The 17,534-nt window shown below is 38.9% G+C and overlaps 1 protein-coding gene across 1 annotated transcript in view; it reads left to right on the top strand.

Moving 5' to 3' along the window:
* PAX1 (paired box 1) overlaps positions 1 to 13,722 on the top strand; it is a 37,608-nt gene extending 23,886 nt beyond the window's left edge. Inside the window, exons 2-5 of the mRNA XM_029596785.1 lie at positions 3,885 to 4,550; positions 6,150 to 6,292; positions 6,899 to 7,118; positions 13,128 to 13,722. Coding sequence (XP_029452645.1) covers positions 3,885 to 4,550; positions 6,150 to 6,292; positions 6,899 to 7,118; positions 13,128 to 13,219 — 1,121 coding nt within the window. The 3' untranslated portion in view covers positions 13,220 to 13,722. The remainder of the gene's footprint in view (positions 1 to 3,884; positions 4,551 to 6,149; positions 6,293 to 6,898; positions 7,119 to 13,127) is intronic.
* The last annotated feature ends 3,812 nt before the right edge of the window (positions 13,723 to 17,534 follow it).

Below are 17,534 nucleotides of genomic sequence, written 5' to 3'. Positions count from 1 at the left end.
CATCCTCTGCACAGTCCACATCAAAAGAGCTTGATAGAACGATTCAAATCGTCTTAATCTTCCGTGAATGTTCGCGTGAAGTGATTCCAGTTTTGAACGCTTATCTTTTGTAAGAACGGCTCGACATTGCACCCCGTATTTTTTTTAAGTGTCAATTAAATAAAAAAGGTATCCATTTTCCGATCATTCACCAAAGGCATGACGGAGGGAGAACACGAATTGTTCTTTGCAGTAAACATGAGCAGCCATACAAACAGAGGTTACCTGGATGCTCCTTTACTCCAGTTTGTCCTCCGGTGATTTCATCTCCGTAAGATCCTTTATTTGGATGTTAACTTCAGCTGCTCATTTCTGATTTACCTATACCTAGGTGTTCTTGAAAGACGCAATGTAACGTTAACTGGAGGCAGAATAACCCTTCAGTATGCTGAGCTGTTGGATTTCCAACAGAGGGCGACAAGCCGTTGTCATATCTATCCTTCCAGACCAGCAGCACTACAACCGAATCTGCAAATCTTTGGTGGTTGTTTGGTGTCGGTGTCTTCAGCATATATATTACATGCCACGAATATTCTGCAAACAAAATATCACCATAAGTGTAAGCTACTTCCTTTTCAACATTAGCTTTTAGAAAGCGTAATGTCATTGTTAATGAAAAAAAAATTATTTCCACATTTCAACTTGATCTTGTTTAAAATATTTTGATAGTGACACATTACAAACACGTATTTTACATCTCTCTCTATTATCTATATATCTGTAAAGGAGGGGCGCTGTAGAGAGCGAGAGAGAAAATGGCCACATTTCATCTGGCCGATTTGTTTAAAAGCATTTCACAATTTTTACTCAAAACCTTTCAGTAGTGGTTGCGGTGAATTCTGGTTGAGGCTATGAGTCTGAAAAGCACTCGTATATTGGAAAACGAAGGAACCCAAGCAAGAATCGCAAAAGAGTGAAGAATACGAATCAAAGAAGGAAGCCCAAACAGGAGGTGTTTCAGCTTAATGCCCTGAAATTAATGTATCTAGAAAAGAACTTTATATGTACAAAGGCCAGTAGCAGTAAATTATTTCACAATTTTACTTTGTAGGTTTCGATTCCCTGATTCCAAGGCATTACATCACCGTAGTATTAGTATATATATAAGATAAGGTAGAAATGACGGCAGGAAAGGTCCATCTAGTCTGCCCAGCAAGCTTTTAAATGGTAGTAATTGCCGCGCCGGTCAGGTTACCCTCATGTTTCTCTTAAGGGTAAGCAACTGCCGCTCCGTACAGTTATCCCCAAGCCATTTCGACAGTAAGTGTTATAATCTTAAATAATATACATACGAAAGTTTGTATTTTTTCTCAAATACAAGAATATTGTAATGCGGCATAGTCTCAAAAATGTTATTTTTACTGCTTCCTCTTTTCTAGTCTAAATAATATGTTTAGCATTGTATAGACAGTTGATTGTGTTTCATTGCTGTAGCGAGTGCGTTATCCTTAACTTCATTTCTTTCCTACAATTTTTTCTACTTATATAGAATGATTGCACACATCAATTCGAATTAGCCGAGACTGCTGTAAAGTTATTATTTTGCTCGCCCTAATTGACATGTTATATGTTGTAGAGTAGCTAACGATTCTTTTGGTCATCCAGTCAAGGTAAAAGGTCAGGCAAAGGCTGTTATCTCGCCCCGTGTTGATCTTTTCCATCTGTGTGCCTTTGCAGGAGGAATAACTGAGACGGCATTGGCATCCATTACCAGTTCATGACAAATGACATTTTGTTTTTATTGAAGGGTCTTATTGAAGAATTATTAAATGTACAGGCGAGAAGAGTAGTTATAGGCGTATTTTACATCGTGATGGCATATCTTATAAAAAGATTTCATTTTGAATTCTTGAAATATCACTTTTTTAAAATAACCTATATTGTGTCCTTATTGCCTCGCTTACTGTTGTGTTTTAAATTAAATTGTCCTGATAGGTTAAAGCAACTTTTTGATTTAAATTTGGTTTATGCTAACACAAGGTTTATCCTTTTCATATTCCCTTTACAGAAATGGGCTTGCACATTTGACGATTTGCTAGATACTAGGGAAATCCCTCTCTCCTCTCCCTCGGTATCTGATCCTTTTGTGTTATGGTACTGTCGCAATCATTCCTGAAGAAAAGGTGTTCCTCTGACACTTCCAGGTCTAGTTTATAAAATAAATTGTTCAAAATTGAATGTCAGTGTAAGGAAGAAAATAAGAAAGAATCTGCAGAGAACGCTTATTAGTTTTGTAAATCTTACTAGTTTCCAGTTACAGAGAAAAAAAAAAACATTTACATGTCATTGCTTTATCCTCAAATTATGCTTTAAACTGGAGATGATTTTTCTAGATTACTGTAGGTAGTTTTCAAAATTTTAATTTTATCAATAGATATTGTCACCTGCCGTCGGACGTAGTTAAATTACTGCTGCATTTATCTGTATCACAACACAGACACATTATCAGCAAAGATTTTCAGGTAAAATCTGAAAATCGGTGTAGTTTAATTTCTAAAACGAATCAGCCATGCAAACAGACTGCACTAACATTTGAGTTTCCAAAGGACATCCGCGATTTTTTGTTTTTATTTATTTATTTATTTTTTGTGGCACTAAGAACGAATCGGTGAGCCCCAATAATGGCATTCTCGTCACATTAGATTGCAATACCCCCCCCCCCCCATCAACTATTAATGAATACAAAAAGGAATACAAAAAGTGTGCATGTGGGGGGGGAGGGAGGGAGGGGGAAAGCTCAGGCAGAAAAACAGGGTAGGCTAGGATTTTGCATAACATTCTCCTAGGTTGTTTTTTGGTTTTGGTTTGGGTTTTTTTGCAATCTTCAGCCGCTATTTGCGTCGGCGTAGAGTTAATTTACTGGATTTTATTTAAAAAAAAAAAAGAAAAAAAGAGGAGAGGAAGGTAAGATTACAACAGCGAGGAATGGAGAAGTCGTGCAGAAGAAGCAGCCGCCGTCCTGTTACAAGTGACGGGAACCAATGAGAGGGCAAGGAAGGCTTCTGCAGCCTGAGCGCCGAGATTGACGTGGGAGACACGTCAGATTGATCTGAGCAAACTGCACCCTCCTGCTTAGACTAATTTACTCTCATCGGAGGAAGATCACCTTGGGCTTTTGTTGCCTTCATTTGAAATTGTTCTACAAACAGCGAGGGAGATCGGAAAAGGAAGTACTTTCCTGTTTTTTTTTTTTTTTTCTTATGCCTTGGGCTCCTCGGGTTCAGTTTGCGCCGGTGCACTCGGCTATCCCTCTCCTATGTATCTCTGGCTGCCTTGGAGAAGGAGGGATCGCAGCTGTTTGAAAAGAAAGCAGTTCCTCGGCCAATGGGTAAGATAAAAGTCTAAGAGAGCGCACGACCACCCCTGCATGTGTATGAAGTGACGGTTTCAGCGGGAAACGGAGTTGGGTGGTTTAATGGGAGAAATGGCTTCGGGTTGGTGGGAGCTCCGGAGCCGGGGAGCAGCTTCTTCGGCAGAGCCGCGCGGAAACGTGGAAAGTTAGGAAACGCATCACAAAAGTATCCAGAGAAGGATGCAGACGAATTCTTCGCCGTCCATTTTAATGACAGATGCTTGTCCTGCCCTGTTTCTTCCCGCTTAGGTCGCTGTGTATCTTGCTTGTCATTATATATATATAATATAATATAAGGCATACGATATATATGTTATATAATATAATACATACGATGTTTCAGAACAGCTATTCACCATGCCTAGAAGTGCAACAACTTTCTGAAACATACACGTTTGACAGCTCTTTTCCCTCTTCTTAAGCCCTCCAGTGGGGTGTTTTTGTTTTTTTTTAATGCTTTGTAATTTATTTTTTTTCCTTCTTCCTGACATAGAGCAAGCCTACGGGGAAGTGAACCAGCTGGGGGGCGTTTTCGTTAACGGAAGACCCCTTCCCAATGCCATCAGGCTCCGGATCGTGGAACTGGCCCAGCTGGGGATTAGACCCTGTGACATCAGCAGGCAGCTGAGGGTGTCGCACGGCTGCGTGAGCAAGATCCTGGCGCGCTACAACGAGACGGGCTCCATCTTACCGGGAGCCATCGGCGGCAGCAAGCCCAGGGTCACCACCCCCAACGTCGTCAAGCACATCAGGGACTACAAGAGCGGCGACCCGGGCATCTTCGCCTGGGAGATCCGGGACCGGCTGCTGGCCGACAGCGTCTGCGACAAGTACAACGTGCCCTCCGTCAGCTCCATCAGCCGCATCCTGAGGAACAAGATCGGCAGCCTCTCCCAGCCGCACCCGTACGAAGGCAGCAAGCAGCAGCCGCCGCAGCCCGCCCTGCCCTGCAATCACATCTACCAGTACCCGTACCCGGGGGCCGTGTCACCGAGCGGCACCAAAATGGGCGGCGGCCACCACCATCACCACCACCACCACCACCACCACCCGGGCGGGGTGGCGGTCCCGGCGGGGCACGTCAGCATCTCCAGGTCCTGGCCGTCGGCCCACTCCGTCAGCAACATCCTGGGCATCCGCACTTTCATGGAGCAGACAGGTTAGTGAGCTGCAGCAGGGCCGGCTCCAGGCTGCACAGCACAAAACCGGCCTTGTAAGTGTCGGTGGATATATATATATAATGCAGTTCAGATGCATTTGTAGCTTACCTGGGCACCTTAGTAGCTATTCAGAAAAAAAACTATTAAAATGCTTACATTATGGATGGGAAATCTTCCACCCCCAGCCTAGCGGATACGGAGTATCTTTCTTTTATATTTGCCGTTCAATCAGTCTCACGGCGCACTGGATTTCATTTTTCGCTCAATTTAAAATCTACGTTTGTAAAATATCTATTTAGGGTTCTCCTCCCAAGACTTTATTTTCTTCCAATATAGAAGCTATCCATTTAGGATTTAGAAAAGCAGCACAATAAATTGCATTAATAATACAATGGCGTGTTAGCGATGTAGATTCAAGACACGCAGCTTTTAAGGCTAAAAATAATGTTTTGTAAACTATGGAGAATAAGTATTTACCCGCAAACTCAGTTCCTTGCCAATTCAGTTTTTTTCAGTGTATATATATATATATTTTCATGTAAACATTCCCACAATTTAAAATATATTCATTTAGTTAACCTTTACAGGTTAGGTGACACATTTCAAAAATTACTTGTTAAGTCTGTTAATCTACTTTGGGTATTATTTTTTTTTCTACATTACTTTGACTATCTTTTCAGTTCTGATGCCATTTTCGTGATCCCTGTAAACATAACAGGTACAATTTGTGTTTAAAGGCACAACTACTTGAGGAGAGTTTCACCTGTCATAGGAAGGTTGGCTTGGGACAGCCTATGATTATATTATTTAATGTACATGCAAAATCCAGGTAATGAAATCTTGTCAGAGATCCCGATACTCTTCAGCAAAATTTTCCCGGAGGACATAATTTTAGAAAATGCGCCTTGTACATTCCTGTTATTAAATACATTTAGAAAACGTGCTTTAGTTCTGTAATCGCTCTTCGGTTTTTAGCTATGCTCTGCTATAACGGCAGTAGGGCCATTTGGGGGAAGAATTAAGGGGATTTTATGGGTTTTTTTTTTAAAGTATTATTGTTATATAGCGCAGTCACTAATTAGACAGAGTATGTTACTTAAATGATGAAGAATGTTTATAAAAAATTATGATAGAAATATGTGATATTTTGGAAAGAGATGTGGGTGGGCTAAAGGTTCTGTTTTGCAGAGATTTTGTTCATGGACAAAATCTTCGGGAAATAAGGCCTTACCTGTCTTGTGTAGGCCTTTTCAGAATTATGCGGACAATCAGAGCAGGTTGATTTGAATTTGCTCATGAAAGCCCTTCTTTCTGCTTTTGTGGTATATGCTTCATACCCTGAATAATGTTACACATTAAGAGGCAGATTACCAGTTAGGTATTATAAGTACTGAATGTGTCGGCATGAATTCACTGACTTTGGCGGTACAGCAGAACTTTGCTTTACAGCAATAGTACAAATGAATTTTTATAAAGTTACAACATAACATAGCGATGTTCGCATGCAGAAAAGTAGCGTCGGAAAGCATTTAACCTGACTACTTCAGGATGTACATCATCCATGCTCTCTCTTAACACCTGTGACAATTTTAATACAGGCGCAATAGCTGGAAACGATAGCTCTGCCTATGCCCCCAAAATGGAAGATTGGGCAAATGTTAATAGGGCTGGTTTCTCTGCCACACAGAACATGAATGGAATCGAAAAAGCTACCGTGGATCCGGACATTAAGTATTCGCAGGTAAATTGTACAGGCATTCAATTATATTTAAGACTGAACATTAATACACAGATTGTGAGGGGGGGGGGGGGGAGCGCAGGTTGATAAGAGTGGATGGGGCACCTTAGGTATCACAAATATAGTGCACAGGCAAGTATGGTGCCCTACAGATACTATACAACCGATGATTAACATTAATAATAATAATAATAATAATAATAATAATAACTGAAAGGCTCGATTTCCAATCATTATTTTTATATTGGCGCATGAGCCAAAGCTTTGAAAATATGCGGGATGTTTTATTTTGTTAACCAAAAAAAAAATATATATATATTGTTTAAGACTTTGAAACAATAATTGAAAAATACAATCTAAGCACACAGATTGCCATAAACTCAATGGAAGAAAATGAAGTCCTGAAACTGTATACTTTTTAAAATTAGCTCTCCTTAAATTGTATGGCTCCGGATTTGTTTAGACAAAGCAGCTCTAACGCACACAGGCACAGCTATAAAGTTCTCTGCAGAGTAAACCTTCTTATCTGCTCTGATTTTAAGCAAATTCACCTGGGAGACAGGTGACAAGCCACTGAGTGTTTTGAAATATCTCCCTCGATCCTTGCAGCCTGCTTCAAGCCTGTCATCGGTGAGTGGTTTTGTTCCAGCTTGTGCCTATCCCTCTTCCAACCAATATGGAGTTTATGGGGGTCCAGGAGGCGCGTACGTAACCCCCGGACATCACTGGCAGACACAAGGCGGCCCCCTTGCTCATCACGGGCCTAGCGTGACGGTGCGTGGGGGAGACATAGCTGCCCCCATGACATTCAAGCATCCCTCCAGAGAAGGTATGGCAACAGGATGACGAATGGTTTTCAGGGTCTGAGCTATAGAAAAGAAACTGTGATTTGGGTGTAGTTAGTACATCTTTTTTTTTTTTTCCTAGCACAAACGTAATTGAATTTGAAGAAGCAGGAGGTAGAGAGAGGGAATAAAAAGGAAGACTCGTTGTTGTACTGCACCCATCCAGGGTTTTCTTATTTGATTTCTCTGCCTGGGTAAAAATTAACAGTCTTGGGAATTTGTGCAGATTTTGTGCCCCGGCACAACATGAGACAAATCCATCAGAAAAGAGGACATCTGTTAAACAGGACACTTTTTGCATACGTTGTTTTAATGAGCAGAAAAATGTATAACTTTAATGAAAGTGTTAACCTGGCTTGGTTCAGATCGCTCTAGACTGTAAAAAATGGACTTTTCAGCAGATTTGTCCGGATGTGTATATTGTTAATATGACGTCTTCTTCACTTGTCTGTTTAAAGTATAAATTAAGTTGCAGCTCCTTTAGAATGAACAAAGCCATTTATTTTTCCTTCAAGTTTTGTGTACTTTTTTTTTCCCAGTACTTACAGGTGCAGCAACACTAAGAATCCTTTATTTTTTTCCTTAAAGGTACTGCTGGAAAAAGAACATTAAGTGGTGTACTTAAAACAAGCAGTAATCCTGTAGTTCTTGGAATTCCCTTACACACTACACTAAAATGATTTCTCTTTTGAACAACTGTTAGAATTAACCTGTTCATTACAAAAATGTGCTTTCCTAGCTTCCGATATCTATGCATTACTTATTACTAAAAAAGCTACTTTTAAATTGCTACAGACGAATATTTGTCACGATTGCAGATGTAGGTTGTTTTTTTTTAAATAATTTTTGCACTTATTTTGTTCTCTGTTTTCTTTGGCAACGGTTATGATCGCACATACCGTGAATATAAAGGATATAATGGACATTTTATGAGGCTTTAAAATTTCTATTCGGAATTCTGATTGTAAACGGTATCCCTGGTAGTAAAGCAGGGCACATCTAATGGATGGACAGGAAACGCTATAAAAGTTCGCTAGTCAATTGTAGAAAAAGCAAGGAAAGCAACGCCAAGTTTACCTAGGCCTGGTGTAGAAAGTATGCGACTATAATATACAAAAAATATCGAATACATTTGCAAAATATAAGTAGACAAAATATGAAGTAAGACAACAGGATGACATGATTTCAGGGTCTGAGCTATAGAAAAGAAACAGTGATCTGAGTGTAGTCAAATCTTTTTCCTAGTACAAACATACGAATTGCAATAAATTGGTTCTGAAAATTTCTTTCTATATTGTTTAGTTAATTGCGATTAAATCTTTCTTAAATGTAGAAAGGCCTCTTTAAATACCCGCTAGGCATAAATCTCAAATAAAAGGATTGACTTCCAGGGGCTTGCTTTGAACTTTGATTTTTCGTACAAAAGTTTCCCGTTTAAGCAATCACTGTCCTGCACAGACGATTATACAGTGATTTAAAATGGGTGAAAAGCTCTCGACAGAGAAACGATTCTTGTCAGAACAATAAGAAAAACTTGCTAAGTCAATTACCAATACAATTCTGTTTATATTTTAATCAAAATACCAAACAGAAAATCAAAATTAATAAAATAATCCTTAGCACCTGCTGTTCCTAAATGTTCTTTTGTGTAAACTAGACTTTTCTTGTCAGAGAATTAGAGATCATACAACAGAATCTTGGAAGTATAATAATATTGTAAGCTCATCTTCCTGTTCTGGACACATCTCTTAACAATTTCCATTTTTTTAACGTTTTAGTTGTTTTTACTGGGAACTGTTAGTAATGGACACTCACTTACAAAGACTGTATGGTTCCCTGCTCTCCTACTTTTTTTTTTCTCTAACCCTATATGTTAAGCACTAGACATATAAATGATGTCATACATTTTGTCATCTAGTACATGTCTATTACTACATTCACCTTAGGTCTATATACAAATATTTACTGTGCACCCCTTCCTCTCATGCTGTAAACTGATGAGAGAGAGAGAGAGAGAGAGATTACAGTCTCTCTAAATAAAAGATTGTAAAGACTATCTTCTATGAGAATTGCAATATTGGTTCATACATTCCTGTAATCTCTATATAATTTGCTAACTTTGTAAGCTGTCATTTTCCCAGTCACACTCCCCAAAAAAACATATTTGCACTGCCTTTTTGGACGCTTAATGATTGATTTCATTTCCTTAGGGAGAACTTTTCAAGTGTCCCATTAAATATCGTGCCTTAATAATATAAATTGAAGATGAAATACAATAAAGACGATTTTCTTGTGGGAAGCAGAGAGCAATTTTCTATGAATTTCAGGCTGTAAAAAAAGTGTTTACCCATGTCAAATGGTGTTCTAGTCATTGTCCAACCTCTGTGCAGATAAAAGTGTCCATGATGTGTAACAAGGTAGGGACTTTTATTCACTGGGAGAAGTGGGTGCACTAACTTGGCACAGATCTATCAATTGATATTGTAGAGGAAGGGGAATGTCAGAGGCGTGAATGTACAGGTGTATGTGTCTCTTTATTCCTTCATTTTTTGTTGGGCCCTCACATTAGTTAACAATATTTTCAAACATTATGCTATAATGTTTAACATGCAAAAATGATATCTATCTATTTATTTATTTCATTTTAAATTAATTTATCTCCTGCCCGGACAGGTGCCAAGCATGTACAACAGCAGAATATACAACAGCTAAGCCTAAAATACACAATAACCATAAGCATAGCATAGAAGATACCAATAAACAGGCTATTCAGTATTACAATTAAACCAAAATGCAAATATAAAATATGAGTAAAAAGACTCTATAAGGAAGTCAGAAAAATATACTCCTATATCTATAGCTGTTTATTTTCTTTTTGTGTCAGTTTCTTCATTGAAGTTTGATATACAAAAACAGTTAAACAAATAACACAACAATGTTTCATGGGATATAGTCCGTGAAATATTTATGAGTAAGGTTTCAATGACACATTAATTTGCTAGGATTTGATTGAACCCTGTTTTACAAAGTTTATTTCTGTAAGAACCGATTGGGAGAATGTCTCTGGAAAACTGGGTGCTATGGTTAATTTACTTTTAAACTTTTTGTTTAGTAAAAGGAAAATGGCTTCTCATGTTTCAGCTGGGGTCATGTTGAACTGGAAAAATCTTCAGAAATTTCTAAACAGTTCCCCATCATGATTATACTTTCTAAAAGTGATCTTTTGAATGATATATTTTTCTTTTTCATATCCATCTGAATTGCATCAAAGCGTCTTGCTTCCCATAACGGTAATTACACATTTCTCTACCACTTGAGAGACTTGTGTGCCAAGTTAAACCATATTTTCTAAGACAATGGTCCTTTAAAAATAAAATAACCGATTTGAAAGTGACAAGGCAAAGGGCTATTATGGGTTTACAACTGTTCTGTACCTATGGGGAAAAGAAAGACCTAATATTCCAAAGTTTATCTTTTATTCTGCTGCTGTGAACACGGTCTTTGGAAAATAAAGTCTGTGGTAAGCTGGTTTTAAAAGCAGCATCTGGGAACGAAATCAGGGAAGTCGTAACACCCTTGCTCATGATAATATTAAATTCCTGAGCAAATAACACATTAAAAGTTATTCCTATAGTCTACTCCTGTAACACAGTAAGTGCATGTAAGTTTGTCACTTTGTGTCTGTCTGGGGGAGGGGAAGGGGGCAGATCATAATGGGAAATATTTTCGGAATCTGGAAATTACTGCTGGCTGCAGCAAGAATGACAACAAGAAGCACAACTAGCAATGATCGAGCTATGCTTTTCTCTGGTTGTACCGCAGTGCAAACATGTTTTCTGTTGTATCAATGAAAAATGTTCCAGTATGCTCAATGGGAAGATTGGAAGTTTAAAATAATAAAAAATGCGGTAACCGAGATGCAGAAAATTCTGAGGGAATTCTCTCTCTCTCTCTCACACACACACACATATACACACATAGATAGGCAGATAGACAGCTGCAGATATAGATAAATGTTCTGCCCCTGTTTTGCTTTGTCATTTTTTCCATTGAACATATTGGCGTATTTTCATGAATATGGAACAAAATTTGCACGGAAGTAAAATGTACTAAGCCGTCTGGTATCATTTAAAGTGCAAGGAAAGTTGATGTACATCTGAAATGCTCGGACTTTTTTTTTTTTTAATCCTTAACCGAAGCATAAGCTGTGTCCGAGTTTTCAGCAAAGCTAAACTCATACCTAAACATCGAAATGTATGTGTTCACAGATCTGTGAGCACAGTGAGCTGAAAATTAGGAAACAAACCAAACCTGTTTCCCAAAAAATACCTACAGTTACCTGAATGTAAGCTGCTTTGAAGTGGCTGAAAGCCGGAACACAAATCTAAATAAATAAATAACGATGATAAAAAATAAATTCTACCAAAGGAAAGCTTGAACAATTACCTAGGAGACCCAGCCAGGTGTCAATGTTTAAAAAAAAGGCAAAGCACTTTTCTGCTGGCAATACTTTTCATGGAGAGGGAGACACCGGAAGATAAACATTCCGACCTGAAGTTAGCAAACAATCCTGTCTGGGGCTTCCCCTCCGGTTGAGCAGGACAGATAAGAAAAGACTCCGTGCTCTATCAATAAAGGAGCTGCTGTGCTCTGTGCGCCTGCGCCCCAGATCTGTGTGAAATACCGCAAGGGCCTCTTCAAAGAAAGCAGCCCTGGCGGTGGAACGCAGGTAAGCGCGTAGCTGCCGCCGGCTCACCGAAAATTGCAACAGTTTGTGCCTCATTCCTCAATACACTTTGAAAACCCTTTCATCAATACCATAAACCATTGTATAGACGAAGAAGGTAACTCTTACGTAAAAGAATAGCGAGGAACAATAGCAAAAGGCCGCACGCATTCACAGGCAAAGCACGAATTGTAAAAGGGCTAACAGCATTTACCATTCCCCCCCCCCCCCCCCCAAGATAACTAGGATCTACTGTTTAATGTCCATAGGCACTGGAACCCCTATGCAATTCTTTTCAGCGGTCTGTTATATTTTGTTTTGAGATTATGTGCAATTGGCGTCTAGGCTTCCTGCCTTCACCAGAGATTCTGGCAAAAGCTGCAGTATTCGACTTCTGACGGAGATCTCTTCATTTCACCTGCACTCTAGGAGGCTTTTCCTAGGTCAGCCAGTCTGATATTCTGCCTGTGGGATTGACAGGCGATAAGTGACGGTCATTTGGCATGTTTCAAAACCCAGGAATTACATCTGTCATTATTTGTACTACAATTACAGTTGAATCCCTTGTTAGTATCGATCTATATATCTACCTACTGGAATTCAGGATTTGCTTTATAAGTCATTTATATTTCTCTTTGGTCAATGCAAAAGTGATCGTGTGTAACCTTTAGTGTATCCAATTATGTCCATTTAAAAAGGGGGTGGGAGTATAAATGCTTTTTTCAAGCTGGGGGAATACCAGGTATGCAGAGAAAACGATCTTCCTTTCTCCTGTATATTGGTTTTGATGAATAAATGCAATCATTCAGTCTTCGTCAGTTTATAATCTACAAGTATAAACTGTAAGGATAAGGGATCTATTTAGAAAAGGCGCTATTTTCCCAAAGACCATTGCTTTGTCTATAGGTGAAAAATCCTTGGAAAATAAAGATTTCCTGTATGAGAATCAAGTATTAGCTGCCCCGTGAACCTTACCTTTTAAAGACTGTCTCCCACGGGAGAAGACTTTGGGGAGTAAAGTCCAAATAATATTTCCCATAATCACACACGGAAGGAAATTCTTAGGGCCTTCCATCGTTCCCTAAGGTTTATCTATGGACAAAGAATGGGGAAAAACCTTTGGAAATAAAGCCCCAACTAAATATGTCCTAATTATTTCGCAATCAAACTATGAAAGCGTTACATTCCAGATTCCGTTTGATCTGTTAAAAACACGTAATCGAAAAATTTAATTTCTCTCTCGTTTTTTTTTGTTTTTTTTTTATAGTGGTGAACAGAAAAGCTGCCAGTCCAGTTGACAAGCCCCAAGAAGTTCTAAATAGTGTGCACGGACTTTCGATTCCAGCTTCGTCTTCCTAAAACTTCACAAACAGACCTAATGAATGTCGTTCAAAACAGATCAAAAAAACAATTTTTTTTAAATTAAAAAAGCTGATACAACACTTCCTGTTCAGAAAGTTAACAGTTCATTCAAGCACTCAAACTCATGGTGGGTCTTCCTTGGGGTTGGACGAGGTGGGGAGGAAGGAAGACTGCATTTGAAACAAGTCCATGCAATAAGAAACATTCTTTCACGGTAGATTAGCAGAGAAGAGAATACATGGAAAAACCTATCTAGGAATTCCTTCTCCCAGTTCCTTGATTAAAGTATCCGCCAGTCGTTCTGAAGGTGGTGACAGGAATTCTCTCGCTCTCTTTATTTTTTTTTCTTTCTTTTTCTCTTTAGAAACAATCTACACACTAAACAGGACTCGGGACATATGGGCAACGGTTTAATTTCGCATATATTGCTTATATAGTAAATAGGAGTCTTTATTCTCCTACAGTGTGTGTACAGTTGCTCTTTAAGGGCTTTGTAGGGAATTCGAGAGCTTTTTTTTTTTTTTTGGCAAGTCAGAAAATTTATACTAAGGCACAAAAATCCGTCATGTGAAACAGTCTCCGAGAGTGTAAAATACAGCCGAGATTGTAAATGTTCAAATAAGCAACATTTTACTTTATATTTTTATAAGCACAAATATCCTAAATAAAAAGATATAACATCTATTAAGTTTTTAAAAAAATTATTTTCTGTATCCGTGTTTTCATTTGGCAGATACTTAAGATGATGTTCTAAATTATAGCACTGTAGCCACTATCCTGTTGAGTCTCAAAAGTGCTCACAAACTATTCAAGGCTGTATCTCTCAGAGAGGCGCAGCAGGTTTTAATGTGAGAACTTTCAAAATGAAAACAGTTTTGTTTTTTTTTTTTTTTATTATTTTATGTCAGAAATTAAACTTCTAGAGTAGACAATATACAAGCTTTCCTGAATAAGGAGTTGATTTTCCTGAGTAAGGAGTGGATTTTCCTTTAGGCACGGATTGGTAGTGAACCCCGAATCCGGTCCAAAATGGTTTTATTCCACTTAGGATCCGTGACCGATTCACACCGTGGTTTGTTCCAAGGATTTCCCCAAGCATAAGAGAAAAAAAAGTACAGTGCCACTGGGTTCTATTTTCAAAAGAGTATTTTTCATCCTCCGTGGGAAAAATCTTTGAATAGTGAAAAGATGTTTTAGACTCTTTGTGCCAAATGTTTACGTCCTATTTAGTTGTGTGCGGAATTTATCGGCAAACGAGTTTTGATTTCACTTTTCCTTACTGAGCTTTCATTTACACTATGCTGCAGTGGAATATGCGGTTGCTGTTTCCTTCTTACCAGATAAATGTAAAAAAAAAAGTTAAAATGTATGATAAAAAAGCAAAGCCAGTTTTCAAGAGGGGAACAGTAAAAGAAAAAAAGAAAAAGAAAAAGGCTTTAAGAGTCACAATTAAAGAGGTGAATTTGTTAAGCGTCATTTCAAATTAACAGTAATCCAAAGAGAGATATCGAGTAGTAATACTACAGCTTTTATATTTTTCCAATGTAATACACTTCAGTTACCGTGAGTTTTCTTGCAGAATTTCCCCCTTCTTCCTGACGAACTCTTATTATGAACGTTTATCCACTAGAAGAAAAACAGTTTTCAGACGCCTGCTGTAATTCCTGGAAGTATTATCATGACGTTTAGACCATGGTAATAATTAGTGGGTACATGAGAAAAAAAGGATACCGAACCAAAATATTGGAATCACAAAGGAATAGCAATCAGGAAAAAAACGTACCTTACTATTGTTAACAACCAAATATGTTTATCTATACTAATCAGATATATTATACTACATCTAATACAATAGTAAACAAATTTAATACTAATTTTACTGTGAAGAAAACACACTTACAATATAAAATAAACATCAGAATTTCTACAACCAATATTAAATTTAGTATCTTTTACATTAGAAAACAATATAATATTCAATATACAATTGTACTGCTCTTCTCTATATTCTTATTCATGAAACATCGCTATAGCCATCAAGCATATGAAATTATGTTTCCCTTGACATGGCTACATTTAGCCGTATGTGGTCTTCTCAAGAGGATGTCGCCATCCACAAAACAAAAAAAACAAAACCAAAAAAACAAACAAACAAACCCAAGATGGGCGAATTTCTTAGTTTTATACATTCTTTCTAAAGAGCTGGACCTCTCTGACCCTAGCATAGCTAAGCATTCTAAGGAATGTTTTTCTCCTCAGCGCTACTACTTTAGTAATTAGGGGTGCTATGATGTAATCGCGACCATGTTTACGCAACCGTGACAAAGCAGGAAAAGATCCTGCTATTGGGTAGAGAGCATTTGCGCTCTTTGCAGTACAACTGTTGTCCTGAATAAAGGACCATTATTAACAATGCTTTGATATTTGAGAGGATGCTACATCTTAGGTTTTTGCCTTATTATTATTTTAAACAAGCATAGTTGTTTAAATTAAATATATCACTTAGGCATCTAATATAGAATTGCATATTCGTTTTAACTCTGCTCAGTGTAAAGAGCGGGGATTACTACAAAAAAGATGGGTTTCATCTACAACTCTGTGTGCAGATACACCCAATGGCAGTACAGAGTGTGTACTGAGGTCTGACATTAGCCTGGGGATATTTAAAAACCAAAAAACAAAACCCAAAACATCATTTTAGGCAGGCACTGTTTGAAAAGAGTCGAGTCCCATGCTTATGATATAAAGTCTCAATCCAGTAGAAAGAGATCGATAAGAAAATAGCTCCACTAGCTAGGAAGTGTACAAAACTCTCCCAATGCAAACAGTTTTAATAAGTCTTTAACTTAAAAAAACAAAACATAATTTCAAAATTGTTGAATTAAAAAATACCCAGTGGCGCTCACTTAATAGCTTGTAAGCCTGTGAATCTGTAAGTTATAATGAAAAGGCACAATTTATAGCCTAACCTTATTGCTGTTAGAACTAGGAGCAAAAGAGAATTAGGCAGAGGTTGTAATTTTCTACCTAATAATTAATCTTCCTGGTGCGCTTTGACGTGCTCCATGATTTACGACCACCCCCCACAGCACCTACATCCACACCCACTCTCCCTCCTGCCCAACGTACTGGTCTAGCCTTCTTTACTCACCCACTCTAGGGAGAAAAGTAGGGGCAAACTAGCAGGTAAAAGATTTTTGTTTTAAATTCTCATCTTTTGAATAAAAAAAATTGTCCAAAGTGTGAGGTTTGCCCTACAAAATCCATCATTTGGAACAGCTTTGCAAGCTTATTATTATTATTTTTTCAGAAATTGAAAATAAAAACGATTTTTCCACTGATCTGAAATGACCGAAGCTGAAGCCGATGCTGGTGCCAAAATGGGGCCGATCCAATAAATCTGCGTGGAATCTGGGTACTCAGTGTTGAGCACCCGCTTTCCTAATGGGCAGTGGGCACCCAGACATCTCTCCTGGGCACACCACTGCATACTTAAAAGAGGGATTGCGCTGCCAAGGAGGCTTTAGGGACAAATGTGCGCCCCTAGTGCCTCCCTGGCAGTGGGCACCCAGGAGAGGTGGCTGTCAGCGGGTTTGGACAGCAGACGCTCAATTTTACAAGCATCCATTTTCTTAACCTGTGCACAGTCAGGGGTTAGGAAAATGGATGCTCGTTAACTGGACAAGGGGGTTGGACGCACATGTTGGACACGCTAATCCCCTTAGAGAATAAGGGGTTGTGGACACGCATCCAAAACCTGCGTCCAACCATGGGTTAAACAGTGAACTCGGCTGAGCGCACTGCATTGCATCGGCCTTGTAATTTCCACCTTCATTGCGCTCTATTTCATTTTTAGCCTCCTAGTAAATTGCTTGAATGCCAAATTTAGCACCTCAATTTACATCCAGGGCTTAATTTGTAGACAAAAAGGAAGTGGAACTGTGGTGGTGGTGGTGATGGTGGTGGTGGGCGGGAGAGAGGTGGAGTGAGTCTAGATTTGACTGATGCAAAGGGGCAGGACCAGGGCTGGATGTGAAAACTGTCTCCAAAACACAGGCAGTCTCTCTCAATCATGCACACATACCTAAATGCACACTTCGCATGCTTGATGAGCACTGGTGGGTGAAGGACAGCTTGGGGATCTGCACGTGGGAACTGGGACTGGAGGATTCACTGGGGTAAGGAGGAGAAGGCGTGTAGAAAGAATTGGCCGCTTTTTCTGTAATCTCCTCCTCCTCCTCTCTACCCTGGTAATTCTGAACTCCATCTTCAGACCCCCATGAATTCCCCCCCCCCCTCACCTCTCCCAGTC

Source organism: Rhinatrema bivittatum, chromosome 3, assembly GCF_901001135.1.
Source record: "Rhinatrema bivittatum chromosome 3, aRhiBiv1.1, whole genome shotgun sequence".
NCBI classification, from domain to species: domain Eukaryota; kingdom Metazoa; phylum Chordata; class Amphibia; order Gymnophiona; family Rhinatrematidae; genus Rhinatrema; species Rhinatrema bivittatum.
Note: the sequence above shows the minus strand (reverse complement) of the source record. Positions and strands in the feature narration are given on the sequence as shown.